This window comes from Gracilinanus agilis, chromosome 3 (genome assembly GCF_016433145.1).
Source record: "Gracilinanus agilis isolate LMUSP501 chromosome 3, AgileGrace, whole genome shotgun sequence".
In the NCBI taxonomy this organism is placed as follows: Eukaryota; Metazoa; Chordata; class Mammalia; order Didelphimorphia; family Didelphidae; genus Gracilinanus; species Gracilinanus agilis.
This window is the reverse complement of record NC_058132.1, coordinates 74,672,869-74,694,429: the sequence shown is the minus strand read 5'-3', so window position 1 is coordinate 74,694,429 and position 21,561 is coordinate 74,672,869. Positions and strand designations below refer to the sequence as shown.

General features: G+C 38.9%; 1 protein-coding gene across 2 annotated transcripts; it reads left to right on the top strand.

Annotated features, from left to right (window-relative positions):
* The first annotated feature begins 16 nt into the window (after positions 1-16).
* On the top strand, positions 17-21,481 carry RBBP4 (RB binding protein 4, chromatin remodeling factor). Of its 2 annotated transcripts, none has more exons than XM_044667996.1 (12): positions 17-107; positions 1,626-1,773; positions 4,651-4,796; positions 13,327-13,500; positions 13,916-14,031; positions 14,160-14,320; positions 14,427-14,553; positions 14,754-14,831; positions 18,998-19,074; positions 19,171-19,228; positions 19,319-19,429; positions 20,363-21,481. In XM_044667996.1, the coding sequence occupies exons 1-12, from the start codon at positions 92-94 to the stop codon at positions 20,426-20,428; spliced, it is 1,278 nt and encodes a 425-aa protein (XP_044523931.1). In that variant the 5' UTR covers positions 17-91; the 3' UTR covers positions 20,429-21,481. The 2 variants fall into 2 exon arrangements, with proteins under 2 accessions (XP_044523931.1, XP_044523930.1); XM_044667995.1 differs by having other exon boundaries at positions 92-107; positions 1,629-1,773.
* The last annotated feature ends 80 nt before the right edge of the window (positions 21,482-21,561 follow it).

Sequence of the window (21,561 nt, the reverse complement as noted above, 5' to 3'; positions counted from 1 at the left end):
TTCACCCTCACCCCCCCCTTCGCTGCGCCGCGACCCCGGGATCCCCCGGCCCCTCCGCCCGTCATTCCGTCCATCAGCTTCTCCGCCCGCCATGGCCGACAAGGAAGGTGAGCGGAGCCGTGGGAGGGAAGGGGGCTAAGCGCGGGGGAGGGGGCCCCCGTTGGCAGCCCAAGCCGGCCCTCTCAGACTCACAGAGGGAGAGGTGTGAGAGGAGTCCTCCCTCCCTGCGGCTCCCGGCCCTCCCCAGTGTTGCGGGACGCTCTTCGTCCCGCAGGCCTCTCCACCTCATCTACGTGTCTGTTCCCAGGAAGGAGGCCAGGGGCCGGCGCTGTTCCACCTGGGGCTGGGGGGAGGGGTGCGCTGGAACGAGATCTGGGCGATCACGCTTCTCATTCCCTGCATTTTACAGTTGGGGAAACTGAGGCCGCGCCAGATGAAGAGACTTGCCCAAGTTCATCGAGGTAGTGAGTAGCAAAGGCAGGATTAGAACACATGCCCATGCCACCGCGGAGCCGGGACTTACCCCGACTCGTCAGCTTACTTATTCTGCTGGCTATGTGACCTTGGGCAAGTGGCTTAACTTGAAAGGCGCAGGAATGGGACTGGGGGGGTGGTGCGCAGTTCTGACGATCTCGGGTTCTAGTGTTTCCTTTTGAGTAGAACAAACTCTCATTTCAGCTTCTGTATCTGCTTCTTTAAATATCTCTCTAAAATATAGGCGTGAGTATGAATCTTACCTTGCCCAAGGCTCCAGTGTCTCTCCGGTTGCTTCTAGGATTTAAAAAATAAAACAAAAAACAAATTCTTCACTGATGTTTAAGTCTCTTCCAACTACTCCAGCACTTGCCTAACCTTTCCAAACATCTTTCACCATTTATCCTTAAGCATCTATGTTGCAGTCACATTTACCTATTTGCTGTCTCCTAATTCTGTATTTTGCCTCTCCCAATTCTGTATTTTGCCTCTCCCAAGCTTTTGGGTCAGCTTATGCCTAAAATGTACTTTGTTCAACTAAATATCTTAGAATTCTTGACTTCTTATGAAGTTCCTCATAGGTCCTGCTTCCTTAAGAAGCCTTTATTTTAAAAAAAAGTTTTATTCCGAACTTAAAACACCAAATAAAGTGGACATTTCTGTATCTACATAGTAGAACTGAAAGGGCTTTTCCTGTTCTCTCTATTAGTGCTCTTTCTAACCTGAAATTATCTCATTAATTATTTGCATTATATCCTGCTTACCCTCCTAGAATGTTAGCTTCCGAAAGATTTTTTAACTTTTGTATCCTTAGTGCTTTCTTGTATTAAATACAAAGTAATTGTGTATTTAAACTGGCTCGATACCTTTTTTTTTTTTTAACTTCTTTGGGCTCCAGTTTACTCTTCTGGAAGAGGAAGGGGTTGAATTCAATTTTCAAAAAACTTTTTCCAGCCATAAAACCTATGAAATGACCCTTGGAATTAGTTCCAAGCTCATGTAAAAGAGGAAGATTTGGAGAGCTCATACCTTCTACAAGGGGCTGCATATCCCCGTCCCCCTTAAGCTGCCTGAGGAAAAAAAAAATGTGCTTTTTTTCAAAGTACTTATACCTAGAGGTTAATTCCATTCAATTATTTTATTTTTTTTAGCAGCCTTTGATGATGCTGTAGAAGAACGAGTGATCAACGAGGAGTATAAAATATGGAAAAAAAATACTCCTTTTCTCTATGACTTAGTGATGACCCATGCCCTAGAATGGCCCAGCCTGACTGCACAGTGGCTTCCAGATGTAACAAGGTGATTTGAGTATCTTAATGGTTAAAAGGACTAGGAGTGGCATAAGGATTATAATAAAAATAATAATAGCTTCTATATAGGTCTTTAGGTGGTATAATGGACCAGAGCACCAGACCTAGAGTCCAGAGGACCTGAGTTAAAATTTGGCCTCAGTACTTACTACTTATGTGACCCTGGGCAAGTCATTTAATCCCTTTTGCCTCAGTTTCATCTGTAAAATAAACTGGGGAAGGAAATAGCAAAACACTCTAATAACTTTGCCAAGAAAACCTCAAATGGGGTCATGAAGAGTGGGACACATTTACTCAGCAACAACATCTTGACTGTTTGCAAAGAAACTTTATAAATATTATCACATTAGATTTGCAGCAAACCTGGGAAGTAGGTACTATTATTTCCATTTTACAGGTGAGGAATCTGAAGCAGATAAGTGACTTATCCAGGGTTACACAGCTAGGGTCTGGATGCTAGAGTTGAACCAGATCTTTCTGACTCCAGCTTCACCTATCTATTTACCAAATCACCTAGGATTTATGGATAAGGTCTGTGGTTGTTAGTTTTGTTTTTTCCAGTTAGGATCTTATCATTGAAGGGATGAAGAGACATGTCCCTCTTTCCCCATTAAATTAGGGAGTGGTTTAATAATAGTAAGACTTCCAAAGTGCTTTATGTTTGTTGATTTTTGTTTGATCTTGACAGTAGCCCTATGTGGTAAATTCTGTTATTATCCCTACTTCATGGAAGAGGAAACTAGAGCTAAGTGGGATTAAATTAAAGTTCTGAGGCCAGGTTCTTCTGTGTCCAGCACCCTCTTCCACACTAATTTGATCTAAATTGGTTAGTAGCTCTTTATTTGTATATATGTGACTAGTCATTGCTTTACAGTTCTTGTGTGTAGAAAGATAAGGGTAAGATGTTTGGGGTAATTGCCCACAAGTTAGCACTACTGTGAACAATTTATGAATCTAGAGAAAATGCCATGGCTTTTATTTTCTTGGTGAGCTGAGTAGTCACATGGAGGTAGCAGCAAACTGAAGTCGAGTGTAAGTGTAAGAACAGTGGATTTGCCAAGTCATTCCCCAATTGATAAATGGTCAGAGGACATGAATAAGCAGTTTTCAGATGAAGAAATCAAAGCTGTCAACAATCATATAAAAAAATGTTCAAAATCCCTTTCGATTAGAGAAATGCAAGTTAAAACAACTCTGAGGTACCACCTCACACCTATCAGAAAGGAAAATGATAAATGTTTGGAGGGGGTGTGGCAAAATTGGGACACTAATGCATTGCTGGTGGAGTTGTGAACTGATCCAGCCATTTTAGAGGGCAATTTAGAATCATGCCCAAAGGGTTGTTAAAAAAAAAAAAAGGCAGCATACTTTTGATCTAGTAATACCACTACAAGGTCTGTAGTCCAAAGAGATTTTTTAAAATGGGAAAGGACCTGTTTGTACAAAAATATTTATAGCTGCTCTTTTTGTGGTGGCAAAGAATTGGAAACTAAAGGGATGTCCTTCATTTGGGGAATGGCTGAATAAATTGTGGTATATGGAATACTATTGTGTTGTAAGGAGTGATGAACAGATGATATCAAAAAGAGCTGGAAAGACCTATGTGAATTGATACAGAATGAAATAAGCAGAACCAGGAGAACATTATACACAGTAACTGCAATATTGTGAATGATCAAATGTGATAGACTTTGCTATTAAAAGCAATGCAGTGATCCAGGACGATTCTGAGGGACTTATGAAAAAGACTGCTATCCACCTCCAGAGAAAGAATTGCAGATGAAAACATGATTTTTCACTTGTTTATTTGGGTATGTTTCGGGGTTTCGAGTTTTATAAGATTATTCACTTTAAAAAATGAATAATATGGGGGGCAGCTGGGTAGCTCAGTGGATTGAGAGCCAGGCCTAGAGACAGGAGGTCCTAGGTTCAAATCCGGCCTCAGACACTTCCCAGCTGTGTGACTCTGGGCAAGTCACTTGACTCCCATTGCCTACCCTTACCAATCTTTCACCTATGGGTCAATACACAGAAGTTAAGGGTTTAAAATTAAAAAAAAAAAAAATTTAAAAAAAAATTTAAAAAAAAAAAATGAATAATATGGTGGTGGGGGAAGAATTGTGGATTTGGAGTGAGAAGACCCTAATTAAAGTGGCCATACCATTTCCCAGCTTGAGACCACAGAGAAGTAACTTAGCCTTATAATTTTCTCATCTATAAAACAAGTAGTTGGCCTAAAAGACCTCCAAGATCCCTTGACAGTCTCCAAGGTTCTTTCCAAATCTTAAGTCTGAATAATCTATAAAGTACTGACCAGGGGGCCTCCCTTTACAGAGATAGTGTTTGCATTTATCCAGCTTTCGAAAAATATTTCTAGTCTATATTAGAAACAGCCATAAAGCTCATTGTCTTTGTATGTTATTGGCATTCTGAGCAAGTAGAGACCTAAAGCCATAGGTCATAAAAATTTTATTTATCTTGTTTCTTTTAGAGCTAATATAATTTCTTATAGAAGAGAATGGTGGAAAGAATATTGTACTTGGAATCAGTGTCTTGGTTTCACATTCTGCTTTTTATACTAGTTATGTACTTGCAGGCAATTCATTTAACTTCAGTAAGCCTCAGTTTCCTGATCTGTAAAATGGGGATAATAGTAGGATTGCCTGGTAGCAATGAAGACCCAGTTAAGGTTGTATAACACATTTGTAGAGGACCTAGTCAGAACAGTTGCATGATTTTTTTCCCACCTTAGAGTAGCACATATATAGGAATGAAGGCTACAAATGGTTGGAGTGATCTAAAGCTCAGGCTTAGCTGTACGTAATTGGCAATATGATCATTTGAGTAACCCAGTTTGCTCTTGCAGACCTGAAGGGAAAGATTTCAGCATTCATCGACTTGTCCTGGGTACACACACATCTGATGAACAGAATCATCTTGTGATAGCCAGTGTACAGCTCCCCAATGATGATGCTCAGTTTGATGCCTCTCACTATGACAGTGAGAAAGGAGGTAAGATTCACAGCAATTTTGTTTCATGAGTTTTTGCAACGGTGGTAGGAAACATACTTAATAAAAGGGTTACTCTTGTTTAAAACAAGATATGCTAGTAACTCTCTAGGTTAGGAAAGCAAAATATACTGTATCCATGTTGGTTTACAGTGGAGTGAAAAGTGTTTAAGTATCTTCACTTGAATGTACCTTTGCCTGACCCTGGCCCTCTGTCATAAAACTGACCCCTGCCAACACCAGCCCTGGCATAATGATAGGGACAGATGAGAGAAGGACACTGAGTTGGAACTATGTTTAGATTGTTTTTGTCTGCTGATGAGCCTGGACTAGTGATAACATATATTGCATTGTGCAATACATAAATTTTTCAAAATACTTGAAACTGTTAACCTTGGGACAACCATGAAAAGTAGGTTGAGCAGATAGTGTTAACCCAGTTTTTCAGATGAAAACAATTTGGCCAAGAGAAAATTAGACTTCCGTCAAAATCAAAAAATGCCAGAATCAGAAAATAACCTAGATATATTGACTTCCATTCAGTGTTCTTTTTGTTAAATGGTGTTGTTAGCAACATGGGAAGTGTTGGTAGGTATGCAAGCATCCTTTTTTACCTCTCTTGAATTTTTTATATTCATTTATCTTAGGTGTTTATTTTGTTCCTGAGGTGTACAAGACAACATGCTATAGTTTTCTTTCTTTCTATTTTATATTATCAAGCCTCCAACAGTAGAGAAAATATGGTAGAGACATATTTGGATAGGATGCTTCTAATGAAGTGGTGCAGAGGTGTCGGTGCTGTGGGTTGATAATCTATAACAAAGAACTGTTCTGTATGAAGGAAATTAAGCTTATAAGGCAAGGATGGTGTACATTCATTAAAAGTCAGCCATTCAGCTATATCATTCTTATTGGCCATAAGATGTTGAGTACTTCTGATGTGTTATATTAACACTTTTCCCTCAGAAAAGGAAGAAATTGAATCATTGGCAAAGGAGTGAAGAAGATCTTACAAACTCCCTTATCTCTTGTCTGAGTAAAATTACTTGTTGAATATTCCCTATATAGATGTGTATTAGTCATAAGCCATCCTTTCATCTAAGGCATATATACCTTCTACTCTAGTTGTTTGCTAGGCATTCTTTTGTCAAAATAGTTGTGCAACTAGACTTTTGATTCTTTGGTTAGCAGAGTACTGCCAGGTGCAAAAGAAACTCTGATCAAGGTCTGTGTGTGTCTTGATCGTGGGCCACTGGCCAAAGCAGGTTTGTTTTCTGGTGTGCCTGAAAATTGTTCTGAGTGCATTTTGGTGGTTAACTGCCAAATTTGAACTTTTGTAGTCCTGTATGTGTTACAACAGCTTAAATGTTTTTCTTTTTCTCCTAGTTTCTTTTACTTATTCATCTTGCTTTTTATTCCTTTGTTCCCCCTGGTTTTTGGAATTCTATCCCAGTTTCTCATTGGGGTATGGAATTTGAGTTCTTGAAAAGTAGGCCATCATAGTTCAAGTCCTGATGGCTTTATATTGAATTATCAAAGGCCCAAATTAGCTAAGTGTATGTTCATTTATTCAATGCTGAGGGAGCATTATTAAGTACCTATTTTGTGCTGGACCCTGGGATTATATGAAGACAAAATCAGAGAAGCCCTGCCATCAATAAGGTGACATTCTTCTAGGGGAAATGTACACAAACCAATTACAGAACACAAAAGTAATTTTGTTGGGGGGCCAGGAAGGACTTTCGCATCAATACAGATAGGCCTCAGATACAAGGTATCACTTGAGCTCACTAAGTCTTGAGAGTAACTAGAGAGGGAGACTGAAGTAGAAAATGAGGAGGGAGAGAATATTGCAGTCATGGAGAACAGCCTGGAAAACAGACCCAGAGAAGGGAGGTGGAATGCTGGGTACAGGAGACAGTGAAAAGACCAGTTTGGCTGGAACATAGGGTGTGTGAAAGGGAATGATGTGTAGTAAGCCTGGGAAGGTAGGCTAGAGCCAGCCAGAAGGCAAAGGGCTTTAAATGCCAGACAGAATTTTCTGTTTTATCCCTGAGGCAAGAGGGAGCCATGGAAACTTTGTATGTAGGAGAATGACATAGCAGGACTGTGTTTTTTAGTGGAGGATGGATTAGAAAGAGGGAAGAAACTGACGGCATAAAGATCAGGTAGGAGGCTTTTAAAATAGTACAATGAGGAAACCCCTGAACTACTGTGGTAGTTCTGTGAGTGGAAAGAAGGGCATGGATGAAAGGCACTGGAGATGTAGAATTGGCAGGACATGGCAACTAATTGGATGTTGGCAATTGAGGGAGAGCAGAGGATGGACCAACTTTACCAACCTGGTGATGAAGTTAGCAGTGCCTTCAGAAGATAGAGGGAATTTAGGAAGAAGGAAGGGGAAAATCTTTAGCAAAGCTTTGGCCACCGTATGATGAGTATTTAGAGGCAGACTGTATTTCATTCATAAGAACTATTGAAATAGTATGAAGACTCATAATCTGCCATAGTGAAGGGAATACTGATGACATCATGTGTCTATATATATATGTATATATGTGTATATATATAAATGTTCTAGGGTTTGTTTTTGGTTTTTTTTGGTCAGTTCAAGCTTTTCTATTTCATTAAAAAATTTTAAATTAAATACTGTTATTTAGAGCCTTGTAAAGCCAGAAGGGTAATGTGTGTTTTGCTGGCAACAGAACAAAATCTTTAGCTTTCAGTGGTAGTTTAGGCTACCATCAAAGTCAGTAAGATTTTTTAGGATAAGCTTGAGGCTTAAAAAAAGAGAGGGAACTGATTCTCATTGTTCTTGTGGTCTTAACCATATATCTCACTTTCTCCTGCTATATACTGGCAGGGGAGATACCTTGGTGGTTCTAGTTGAGGTTTCCTTATAATTAATCTAGCTTCTTGGATGGCACTAAGGAGGGTAGCTTCTTACCATCATTTAGAACAATGATGGTGAACCTTTTGGGGACCATGTGCCATGCCTCTCAGCCCCTGACTGCAATGCCCCACCCACCCCTGCATTGGGGGCAGGGTGGGGCTTCAGGCTGGAGGATTAGGGCAGGCAGTTGGAGGCAGAGCTGAAGCTGCACTCTGCAGGTGGGTTGACCAAGGTGGAGGGGGCTAGGCAGGCTGGTCTCAATCAGCCCCTGAGAGTCTAGAAGTGGAAGGAGGGCTAGAATGTCCCGCCCTGTGTTTGGGGGCAGGGCCAGGCTCCTTGCTGGCCAAGCCAGGGGCCTGCCCATGCCCACAGAGAGGTCTCTGTGTGCCATCTTTGGCATCCTTGTCATAGGTTCGCCATCATGGTTCTAGAATAACCAGTTGAAGTCTTCTGGTCTCTCTCCAAGGTCCTGTACTTGATTAATGAAGGATCAAATTAATGAAGGGTCAAAGCCTGCTTGATTACTTTTGATTTCAGGTAAATGGTAGCAGACAGTTGTTTAAAATGTTTTCAGAGAAATATTGGTAGTGAAAGCAGTGAAAATGAAAAAAAAAATTGGCTGAAGTTTTATTTCTGTTATAAAATAGAATGCCTTTGTAGTGAAAGCTGCCTGGGCGCACAGTGATAATATGAACCGAAAATAGTTTATATGAGCTTAGGTGATAATTTTCAGTCCAGATATGAACCGTTTCCCTTTTTTGGCATCATGTTTTTAGGTCATCATCTAGTGTTCTTGATTATACAGTTAATAAACTAATAATAAATTTTGAAGAAAACAAAAAAAATTGCATAATTGACACTGAGAAGAATTCAAAATTCATCGATACTAATTATTTTTAAGATATTATGAATATGTAAGAACTTTCCTTAAGGGCTGTGGGAGAGCTGGAAGCAAAATGATAGCATAAGAATCTTAAGATTTCTGAGCAATAGTTATTTTTCTTTAGCTTCCTATTGAACTACAGTAGTTCTGTTTTGACTCTTGACACTCTCAATTTAGTGTCATTCTACAGGTGTTCTCCATAATGCAGAAAATCATAGCATGCCCTCCAGGGCCTTTCTTCCAAGAGTTGGCTGTGATGTGACTACAGTATATAAATTACCCATTCCCCTACTATTTAGTAGCTTTTGGATTGTGTGTCCCTTTGTATGATCCATGTTAGAATAATGATGTTTGGCCATTAGCCTCTGTGCTGGCTAGAGCACTGACTAGAGTAGGAGATGAGGAATGGTTCTCGTTTTCAATGTCCTCTGCAAAGGATGATGTCAAACTCAAAGAAAAAGTATCCCTCTAGCAGCATGTTGACTTAGAAAACTACAAATAAATGTTATCTATGTTATACTATATTTTTATCTATGTTGTCATTTAAAAATTCTTTTTATTTTGTCATTGTCAAGAATTTCCCCATTACATTTTAATCTGGTTCAGTTTTGGAGAAGTAAGTGACACTTCTGCTTTACATCTTGACCTTGGAGAGTTGTAGAAGCAACCAGAAGTATCATGAGGGCTGCCTGTAGTTTTTGGAGATTGTGCAGTATCTACTCTCTTTAATTGGAGAGATTTTTTAGCACTGAAGGTTTTGAAATGCAAGTTGTATATTACCTAATGACAAAGCACTGCCACCGTTGTAGTCTTGAGCTGTTGTCATTGTTTCAGTGTGTTACATTTTTGTTTTATTGCCCCAACTAACCTCCTCAGGGTAAGTATCTTGTATAGGTATGCTGCACTCTATCACTACAAGTCCGAGCAGAATAGGTACTCGTTGAGAGATGAGTTTGGAATTATGGGAGTCAGGAAGATCTGGGTTCAAATTTTTGTTCAGTGCACATTAACTTTGTGACTTAAGCAAATTGCTTAACTTGTCTGTCTCAGTTTTATCGTCTATAAAATAGGAATGATATGCCCCTGTAATTTCTCCTTCATACGTTTGTAAGGATCTAATGTGATAATGTATATATAAAGAGCTTTGCAAGCTTGAAAGCACTATAAAATGTCAAATTACCTGGGTTGCACGTATTTTTTTTTTTAACTTTGATTTGATATCTATATGACAGAATAAAGGTAGCTCTTCCACATCATAGGCGCACAGAGTCCCCGTGATCTGAAAAAGCCACATAAAATTTTTTGACCCTTTATACCAGAAAAGTTTGAATTTTTTCTTTCATGGAGCATTTGCAGGACTATAGTATAAGATCTGAGTTAAGTATTTGGTCTTAGGCTATATCTGTAGGTCAATGTTAAGTAAAAATGAGTTTCTCAACTTTTTCAGTGTCATCTGCTGACCTTCACATGTCATCTACAGCTTCTACAAAACTCCCCAAAATTTAGTTTTTTAAATTGAAACCACAATGGGGAAAGTTGTGTGATGTGGAAGGGCTGCTTGTACCCTGGGCCTAAGCTATCAATTTTTCAGTTTCTTGATTGAGGAATTTGGGTTAAGTTCTCTGAAGATTTCTCATATAAATGATTATCTTTGATGATTACTCAAAATTTTTTTAAGATACTTTTGCTGAGTTAACTGTGTGATTTAAACATCACTATTTTGTAGTAAGATACTTTAAATCAGTGGTTCCCAAACTTTCTTGGCCTACTGCCCCCTTTCCAGAAAAAATACTACTTAGTGCCCCTGGAAATTAATTTTTAAAAATTTTAATAGCAAAAGATAAATGCACCTGTGGCCATCACCGCTTTCCTAGATTGCTGCAGTGGCGCCCACTTTGGGAATCACTGCTTTAAATAGTACCTGGCAATAAAATTTGAATTGTAGACTAACTTCCCAAAATAATTTTATTGAAAAAAAGTTTTGCTGTTACTTGTTTTCACTAGCTATGTTTTTACACAGGTAGGAAATTATGGAATAATCATTGCTATTTTGTTAGTCAAACCCAAAAGGGACCTTTTAGAGATGGAAGACAAGGGCCTGAGCTTTCACTGCTTATTTGTTATTTCTGAGCACTGATCTAGGAAAAGCATCTTATGGGGCTTTAGCAGAAGTGGGATAGGGGGATGGTTATAAGGTTTAGGAGTTGCTGTAGACTCCTAAATTTTCAGATTTTTTGAAACTGAGGCTTTTTTCCCTGTCAAAAGAAAAAATGAATTGTGTGAAAAAATCAGGCTAATGCTTCAACTACATAATTATAAATGCTGAAGGATACCAGCTTACTAATATTGGCTTTAAGCAGTGTCAGAAATGGCCAGTAAAATATGAGGTACCCAAAGGCAGGCCTGGCTAATTTAAAAAACAAACAAACAAAAAAACAGCAGGGGTAGCTAAATGGTTCAATGGGTAGAGAGCCAGGCCTAGAGATAGAAGGATCTGGCTTCAAATGTGAACTCAGACAACTTCCTAACTTTGTGACCCTGGACAAGTCACTTAATCCCAATTGCAGAGCCCTTACCATTCTTCTAACTTGGAACCAATACTTAGTATCCATTCAAAGATAGGAGATATGGGTTTAATAAACAACAAACCTTTGTATGTCTAGTACCTGGCATGAATTTTATACATGGTAGTCACATGCTTGTTAAATTGAATTTCCTTATTTTACATTGAAAAGGATCTTGGCCACAGCCACAGAGGTAGTAAGTAGGAGAGTCAGAATTTGAACTCATGAGCTCTACCTTTAGATCCAATCTTCTTTCTGTGCTTTGGGGCCTGGCAGATCCAGGGCACACAAGGGATCAGGATACCCAGCTAGATCAGCATGCCAGTATGTGAAGTGGCATGTGTGTGTCTCATTCTGCTGCCTGTGTACACTTGGACTTTAGTTACACAATAACATGAAAAGAATTCCTCTGCATCATTCTGCTTTGCTCAGCAGAGGCAGTGAGAGACCTGCCTGGTCTAACTTTGTGTGAAGATGTGTACGCGTGAGTATAAGAGTTGTGTCCTTGTCCCAAAGGATTTTTTTAAACCCTTAACTTCTGTGTATTGGCTCCTAGATGGAAGAGTGGTAAGGGTGGGCCAAATGATTTTTTAAAATCCATTTGCCATAGATGGCCTCCCCAATACATTAGAGGCCATCCTCTGGTCTTATAGAAAGTAATATTCTTCCTCTTTAAAAAACAATTTACTGATGTCTTTTGAGATATTTTTACGTCACCAGAATTTGTTTCCCTTTGCACCCTTTCTGTGAACCATTCTATATAATAAATTCTATTTGTAAAGAGGAAAATTTTCAGTAAAATTGATTGATACATCAAAAAAATTCTAAAAATCCATGTAATGTATTATACCTGTGCACTTCTGCCTCCTTGGAATGATGTAGGGTAGGGGGTCTTCACAACATTCACTTTTGATGATTCTGTAGTGGTCATTCTTTCCCTTTTTGTTGCCATTGTGTATATTGGTTTATTTGCCATTTATTCTATGTACAATAAAATTCCATTCCATTCCTCCATTATAATTTTTTTAATCCATTCCACAGTGGAAGTATTACCTCTTGTTTTCCCCTTTTAGCTTTCTTCTTATTATATGAGAGAATGCATAGATAAGGTGAGCTCCATGGTAGTGAGATCAGAGATGAATTGAAGTATATTGATTGGGTCATGTCTATGTTTTCACTTAGTAGCTGGAAAACTATGGCTCCAGGATCAAAAGCAAATTTATTTAACCCTATTCTCTCCCCCATTACCTTCTATCTTAGAATCGATACTATGGATTGGTATCAAGGCAGAAGAGTGGTGAAAGCTAGGCAGTAGGGGTTAAGTAACTTGCCCAAGGACACAGCTAGGAAGTGTGAGGCCAGAGTTTGAACCAAGGTCTTCCTAGCTGCAGGTCAACCCTCTATTTGTCCCTTAGGAAGAAAAAAGAAAAGTATGAGTGTTCTTATTTTTGTAATTTGATGTATGTATAGAATTTCAAACAGAAAACACAAATTGAAATTCTGGATAATTGGAATTACTGGGAGAGTGAGTGAATGAGAGTGTGTGTGTGTGTGTGTGTGTGTGTGTTATAATCACACACACACACACACACATATATATACATGCATGTGTATGGTGGGTGGGGGTCAGATTTGAACCCAGGACCCTCCTGTCTCCAGTTCTGGCTCTATCCACTGAGTGTGTCTAGCTGCCCCTTGAAAGGAATAATTTTTAATAGCAATTCTCGCATGCCCAGCATCCTTTAGATTTAACATCTTACAATAATAATACCTAATACTTCTCTAGTGGTTCACAACTGTTCATAATTTTTTTTGAAACCCTTACCTTCCGTCTTGGAGTCAATACTGTGCATTGGCTCCAAGGCAGAAGGGTGGTAAGGGCTAGGCAATGGGGGTTAAGTGGCTAGCCCAGAATCACACAGCTAGAAAGTGTCTGAGGCCAGATTTGAGCCTGGGACCTCCCGTCTCTAGGCCTGGCTCTCAGTCCACTGAGCCACCCAGCTGTTCCTGTTCACAAATGTTTTCATGTGGTTTTTAAGCGCCTTCTTTTTGTAGTAAAATTATAGTATTCTTGATTTTTAATTTTTGGGAATATTTTTAGCATAATACTGGCACTTTGCCAATGTCCTTGATTAGCACATATATGATATTCTTATTTTGACATCCTCCTACTAGCTTTTCCTGTGTTTACAGAATTTGGAGGCTTTGGCTCAGTTAGCGGGAAAATTGAAATTGAAATCAAGATTAACCATGAAGGAGAAGTGAATAGGGCCCGTTATATGCCCCAGAATCCTTGCATCATTGCAACAAAGACTCCATCCAGTGATGTCCTTGTTTTTGACTACACCAAGCACCCTTCAAAACCAGGTATACTCTTTTTCATATAGACACATTTATGCTTTCAGCTGGGAAAGAAATGCCTAGTGGCAAAGGAAAGTTCTCCAAATAATGAATCACTGTGGGATTATGTTGCTCCTTTCAATCTAGCTTAATTGCTAATTATTTTTTGCATAATTTAGCATCTTGTATTCAGTGTGTGGGTAGAGATTCTTCCCTTCTGTTTAAAAAAGTATCTTTTCTATAGTTGGAAGGACTTGATATTTCAATTACATATGCATCTCATAATTGGTCTGGGTGTTCTTTAACAAAAAAAAGAGAGATAGTGATAGTAATACTATTAGAATATAAACTTAATGAGAAGCTCTCTTAAAAATAATGAACTTCTTGACCATGGTGATTTTGCTTAAAGTGACAATAGACAAATTTCTCTGTCCCTTTGCAGACCCTTCTGGAGAGTGTAACCCAGATTTGCGCCTCCGTGGACATCAAAAGGAGGGCTATGGGTTGTCGTGGAACCCAAATCTCAGTGGACACTTGCTTAGTGCATCAGATGACCATGTGAGTATCTTCTCTGCCCTGGGAAGCTTCCTGTTAGTGAACCACTAGGATTAATCATTTGGGTATTTATGAGGAGTGTGGGCGATGGTGAGGACCCTTCTATCTAAAAGTTTCTTTTACTTTTTAAGACCATCTGCTTGTGGGACATCAGTGCTGTTCCAAAGGAAGGTAAAGTAGTGGATGCAAAGACCATATTCACAGGACACACAGCAGTAGTTGAAGATGTTTCTTGGCACCTCCTCCATGAATCTCTCTTTGGATCAGTTGCTGATGATCAGAAGCTTATGATGTAAATAGATTTTTTTTTTTCATTTATTCTCATTTAAATAACTTAGACTTAAATTAGGTGGTCTTAAACATATTGTTTTGTTCTTGTTTCTTTCCTTCGGCTCTAGCTGGGACACGCGGTCAAATAATACTTCTAAACCAAGCCACTCAGTGGATGCCCACACTGCCGAAGTAAATTGTCTTTCTTTTAATCCTTATAGTGAGTTCATTCTTGCCACAGGATCAGCTGATAAGGTAAGATGGTGTTTTGTTTTGTTTTGTTTTTTTAATTTCCTACCTATATGCAGAGAATGAATTCTTCCAAATTTCCCTGTGTTGAATAAATAGGCCATTAGATCTTTAGGGAATGCAGATTTTTTGGTTTTATGTTTGTCTCCTCCCCCTTTTTGTGAAATTATTTCTTTGCTTTTTTTTTTTTTTTTTAATATATCTAGACAGTTGCATTGTGGGATCTTAGAAATCTGAAATTGAAGTTGCATTCCTTTGAGTCACATAAGGATGAAATATTCCAGGTAAGAACAATCACTTTACTATTGGGGATCATCCCTGGAATTTAGGTAACAGAAGTAGATCTATCTTCTGATTCCAACTTTGCATGACAAAATGTGTTCTCAAGGGAAATCTTCCACTTTTGAACAAGAGCCATATTCTTTTATCCCACAATAAATAAACCTGCAGAGGGCTTTCCTGGGAACCTTTGTTACTTTAGTTCCCTGTGAAAGTGTTTGAAAAGGCAAAGCTCTGGTTTAGTTCTTCTACAAAGTCTTGCTGTTGATTCATTGTGATGAAGAGATGACCATAGTTTTTTGTTTTGTTTTTTAAAACCCTTACTTTCTGTCTTAGAATCGGTACTATGTATTTGTAGGCAAAAGAGTGGTAAAAGCTAATAGGTAATTGGGGTCAAATGACTTGCCTAGGGTCACACAGCTAGGAGCATCTGAGGCTCAAACTTGAACCCAGTTCCCCCAGATTCTAAACCTGGCTTTCTTTCCACTGAGCCACTTACCTGTCCCACCCCTCCCCAGTGACTCTTATTAGACAGACTGCTAACCTCTAGAGAAGTTGAAGTATGTGTCATGAAGGATTATTTTAAAACCAGTGAGCTGACAGGTTCTTGAAGTGGTGTTGGGTCGGATTTGGATGGTTGCATTTTTGTTTTGAAGTAGTTGTTTATATAAGCTGTAGAAGTGATTATAATTTCTCAAAAGGCTTTTTTCCTCAGGGATAGGACTTTGGCTTAATTGTTGTTGTTTCCTGCGGAACTACCCAAGGGAGAAGATCAAAGGAGGAAGCTGTTGGATAAATCCAGATGTGAAGTGATGGCTAGAGAGTCAAACCCATTTGGATAAATAAGCATTAATTGCTACATAAATGTAAATTATTAATGGCTGTAGACAGAGGTTGAAACATTTGAAGCAATTCATATGTGGCCTCTAGCCCCAGACTCTTCTCAGCCTGGAGAGGATAAAGCATCTAGACCAGCCTATTGATGAGAAAAAAATACTGGAGAAGCCAAGTTTCATTTCTAACTTATACTGCAGTGCAGTTACTGAGCAGAGACAGGGAAAATGAATAAAAACCGATAGCCTAGAAGAATAAAATGGAGACATAGCAAAGGACTTTTGTGCCAATTCTCAGGCATTTGTGATTGTATGTGTTTAGAATATTCATTTGTTTTATTGGGATCTCCTCTGGGAGTTTCTCTTTATTGATTCATGCCAGTCTGCCTAAGGCTGATATTTAAAGTAAGGTTTGGGCATTATTCCACCCTTCTGAGTGCTTTTCTTTCTCTTTTCATGGCTCAGCTTTGTTTCATGGGGCTTTGTGCAAATTGACTTATCTCCATGGAGCAGCTAAAACTGCTTTGCTTCTAGTTCTTTGGTAAACTGCTTTGCTTAGGCTGTCACTAACCTAAGTCTAGCAGAAGTATTAACTAATTTAAGTATATGATAAGTTCAACATATCTGTATTCCTCTGACCTGTTCATTTGTTTAAAATGTTTTGGCGTTGGGCAGCTAGGTAGCACAGTGAATAGAGAGGTCTCCTAGCCTGGAGTTGGAAAGTCCTGGGTTCAAATTTGCCTCACTCTTCCTAGCTGTGTAACCCTAGACAAGTCACTTAACCCCAATTGCCTACTTACTTAATATTGATTTCTAAGACAAGAGATAAGGACACCGGGTGGGACTTAAATGCTTTAGTGACTTTGGACTTAAATGCTTTAGTGACTTTTTTTTTTTTTTTTTTTTTTTTTTTTTTTTTTTTTGACACTGATACCACCCACCAAATTAAAAGAAAAAAATCTTCCAGTGTAACAAATAATGGATTAAGAAAAACAGAGATCCACATATTGGACTGAAAAATATATTTGATTTTGTTAACTTTATCCAACATCTTTATTTCTACTATATAACCTAAAGTGTACTTTTTCCTCTTTTATCCTGGGCCCCTCACACACCCCATCCCTCCCAATTCACATACTCAGGTTGACATAGTGTATAAAATGCTGGGACTTGGAGCCAGGAAGACCTGGATTAGATCTTCTTTACATTTGATACTGGCATGTGACATTAGAATCATTTAATCCTCTTGAGTTTCCTATTAAAATGAGGATGGTGTCTATAGTGCCCATTTCTCAGAATTGTTGAGATACTGTGTACAAAGCATTTTGTAAAGTAAATTAAAGTCTAATTCTCATTCAGAGTAACACTGATCAATAGTCCATAAACATGTTTGGATCATAGATTTAGAACTAGAAAAAAGGGCCTTAGAAATAACCTAGACCAACTCTCATTTTTTTGATTGAGGAAACCTAAGGCTCATGAACATGAAGGGATCTGCCCAAAAACACACAGGTAGTAAGTAATAAATGAAGGATTAAACCCAAGTCTTTTGACTCCAACTCCCATTATTCTTACTACCATAACAAGCTGCTTCTAATGTCGTTGTGCTGTATAAAACAACAATAACTTGGGGGCAGCTGGGTAGCTCAGTGTATTGAGAGCCAGGTCTAGAGACTGGAGGTCCTAGATTCAAATCTGGCCTCAGACACTTCCCAGCTGTGTGACCCTGGGCAAGTCACTTGACCCCCCATTGCCTACCCTTACCACTCTTCTCCCTTGGAGCTAATACACAGTATTGACTCCAAGAGGAAAGGTAAGGGCTTAAAAAATAATAATAACTTGTAATAGTTCACTATTACCTATGTATAAGGTTTTTTTTTTTTTTTTTTTTTTTTTTTTTTTTTACACCCTTGTACTTCGGTGTATTGTCTCATAGGTGGAAGATTGGTAAGGGTGGGCAATGGGGGTCAAGTGACTTGCCCAGGGTCACACAGCTGGGAAGTGGCTAAGGCCGGGTTTGAACCTAGGACCTCCTGTCTCTAGGCCTGGCTCTCACTCCACTGAGCTACCCAGCTGCCCCCTATGTATAAGGTTTTAAGATCATTTGCCTGTGAATTAGTCCTACGATGCCTGTCCAATTTGTATTTACCATTATTTTCTAGCCTATAGCCTAGTATAGTGAGTCTGACTTCTTTTCTGAGTCATTAAACCTGCTTTCCTACCCTTCCATCAAGGGCCAGATTAAGCCCTACTTCTTCATGAAGCATTTCTTAACAATTCTAGCCCTCATTATTTTCCATAAATCATAGTTGTAAGACTTAACAGAACACAGAGTATAGATGTTTGGTCTTTTTTTAACAAAGAAAATTCCTGTGATGTGTTTTTGAATGTAAAAATACTTATTTTTCTGTGGATCCATGTTTTTATTTTTATTTAAAAATTTTTAAGACCATTACCTTTCACCTTAGAATCAATACTATGTATTGGTTCCAAGGCAGTGGCAATGATGGTTAAGTGACTTGCTCAGAGTCACCCAGCTAGGAAGTGTCTGGGGCCAGATTTGAACCCAGGACCAGCCTAGGCCTGGCTCTCAATCCACTGAGCTATCCAGCTGCCCCCTAGATCCATGTTTTTAGCTGGTGAGTGCTTTTTTTTTTTTTTTTTTTAAACCAGTGCAAATCACAGTCCATCCAGCGAGGAGTTCTTTCCCTCTTCCAAGTTTTTCTTAGCATTTTATTTTAATTTCTCCTTTTTATTGACATCCTTTCACTTAACATCTTACCTTGATTTCATTTTTGTATCTTCACCATGTGGCATAGACCTTGATTTTAGTGTTTAATAAAAACTTGTTAAAGGAAGTAGTGTACTATAAGACTGGAAAGGTATATGGGGAGAACTTCAAATTTCTTAAGTGATAGAAAGAACACTTGTCTTTGGAGTCAGAAGGTCTGAGTTCAAATCCCACTTCCACTACTTTGCTACCCATGTCACTTTGGGTAAATTACTTTACCACTTTCATTCCCCCTTCCCTTTCCCTCATGCACAATGAGGAGGTGGCAGCTAGGTGGCTCTGTGAATAGAGTACCAGGCCTGAATTCATCTTTCTGAATTCAAATCTGGCCTCTGAGACTTACTAGCTTTGTGATGCCTTAACAACCACAGTGAAGACTAGACTGGTTGTCCTTTCAGGTGCTTTACAATTCCAAAATCCCATGACCAAATTTAATCATCTCTATTATTCTGGTAAAAGATATTTAGAAAACTTGAGGGTTTTGTTTTTTTTTTGCTACCAAGTTTCTATTCCTTACTGTTTCCATTTCCTTTATGCCTCATTTCAGGTTCAGTGGTCTCCTCACAATGAAACTATTTTGGCTTCCAGTGGCACTGACCGAAGGCTGAACGTCTGGGACTTGAGGTAAATCTTTTGAATTACTTCGATTTGTGCTATCCAAGTAGATTTCCAATTACATGTCTATATAATGTGAAGCTCTAATTTGTTTTCTTCCTCCAGTAAAATCGGGGAGGAACAGTCCCCAGAAGATGCAGAAGATGGCCCACCAGAATTGTTGGTAGGTTTCTGAAGTCAAAGTACTCTGAACTAGAACTAGCCAATAACTGGGCTTTTTTTTGCTTTTAACATCTTGTGTTCCTTCTCTCAGTTTATTCATGGTGGCCACACTGCCAAAATATCTGATTTCTCCTGGAACCCAAATGAACCTTGGGTTATTTGTTCTGTATCAGAAGACAATATCATGCAAGTCTGGCAGATGGTGAGTGTTTTTCTTTCATTTTCTTGGTCATGGGGTGGGAATAGGGGAGGCAGGTAGGTTGGCAGGATAAGTGAGCTAAGTCTGTATTTGTCTTCGGAAAACCTTTTGTCACCTACCTGTCCAGTAGCTAGAAGCAGAAAGCTGGAATATTAGGATTTGTTTTCCAGGCTTTTCCACCAACAAAACTTTGTGGTCTTGGCCAGAGTTTTTAATGCCTTGGTCCAAATAATTCTGCTCTGAAAAGACTTGACTAATGAAAATATTGCTGACAAACTTGGAAAACATTGTTGTAGTAAACACTCTAAATTGCCGTGTCTTTTATTGAATATACTGAAACACTATTGAGTAGTGAAATAAAACTCCTGAATAGGTTCTTTTCAGGGTGTAGATTATGGTCCTAGTTAAGTGGTCTGTCATTATGGAATTATGCCTTACTTTATCCAGTCAATGGATTCCTTAAAAGTTGAAGGTTAATCCATTTTGATTATATGTGAAATAAGGAGGGTCTCTCAAGTTTAAACTCTTGCCTTCTGTCTTAAAATCAGTATTAAATTTCGATTCCAAAGCAGAAAAGTGGTATGGGGTAGGCAATTGGGGTTAAGTGACTTGTCTAGGGTCACACTGATAGGAAGTAACATTTGAACTTCCCTTAGGCTTGGCTCTCTATCCACTGAGCCACCTCCCTGCCCTGGAGCACTGTGTATCTTTCTAGGATGCAAATGAGCACCTCCTGTTTTACCTGCTTTCTAAATTGAGCTTCATAGTAGTACTTGTAAAAATAAATAGGCTTGAAGGTGTTGGCTGCCTGTTGAAAATTAGCAAAGGCCATATGTATAAAAATAACCAGATACAGTTCAATGAGAAGCTTGTCTTTGAGAAAAATCTTGTATTCATCTGTGGTCTGTGCTCTGACTTTTGTTGTTTTTGGTGCAGGCTGAGAACATATACAATGATGAAGACCCTGAAGGAAGTGTGGATCCAGAGGGACAGGGGTCCTAGACTTCTCTGCACTGGTGCTGATTTTTAGACTCCCCTTACTTCCCAACCTGAGATTGACTTAACACTGGTTTTGAGACAGACATTTTTTTGTCCAGACATCCTTCTATAGGCACCTGTTAACCCAGACAGTGAGTGATCTCACTCTTAACTGAGGCAGGGGGGAGGGAGGGAGGGCTTGACTCAGCAAAGCCACACACCCATATTTAATTTTTTTTTCCTGAGAACTTTTTATGAGCAAATCCAGCTCAAAAATCTGATTTTAGCCACAGAAAATGGACCATGAGCATTTTCTTTTTCTTCCAAAGCTATAACTGCAAGTTTTTCAGGCTAATTTAACTAAAATTAGGATGGGATAGGATTTCTATCCAAATGAGGAGTCTGAGCCACTGAGGTATTAGCATTGTAAGATGTCTGAACTGTTTCCCTTGTTTATAGAGAAATTCAGAGACTAAAATTGGCATGGCTAACCTTCTAGGCTACCCTTGATGGTTTCTTCTATGACCGGTCAAAATTTCTTAGTGAAAAATTTTTTTGTTATATTTAATTTGTTTTTTTTCCCTAGTGACTGTTTAGTGTCTCCTTCCATTTCTCATCTGATGGGGGTGACAAACAGCCATGTGAAATGTTTTGTAGCTGTACCTGCAAAATATCTTTGTTCACCTTCTCATATAGTTTTGCTCTCTAGTATATTTCTTGAGCTATGTTTTTGTATTATTTCTTTGCTTTCTGTGAATTTTTGTTTTAAACTTGGGACCACCAGGTTATAAAGAAGGTATATGTTCTTACCTGACAGCTGTACCCCCTGGTAGACTGCACAGTAATCTGAAAACAGAGCAATTGGTAGCTGACATGCTTTAAAATTAATTCTGAATGGCATTTTTTCTTTCCTTTCTTTAAAAAAAATTTTTTAAACAAACCCCACACAAACGGAATTAGTCCATGACCACTCGTTTTCTACGACGTCTTTTGGGGTAACTTGTCCAACCAGCAGCCTGTTACTGTCCATGACTAACTGTAAGTGCTTATGATGGAATAAATTGTTTTTCTACATAAGAACTGCTGTGGGTTTTTATTTTATACCTAGAGTTCATCAAGGACTAAAGTCTGACAGACATGAACAGAAGTAAGACTTG

Coding starts and splice junctions, on each gene's coding strand:
- RBBP4 (XM_044667996.1), top strand. Junction 4,797..13,326: donor CTATGACAGTGAGAAAGGAG/GTAAGATTCACA, acceptor CTGTGTTTACAG/AATTTGGAGGCTTTGGCTCA. Junction 14,321..14,426: donor GATGATCAGAAGCTTATGAT/GTAAATAGATTT, acceptor CTTCGGCTCTAG/CTGGGACACGCGGTCAAATA.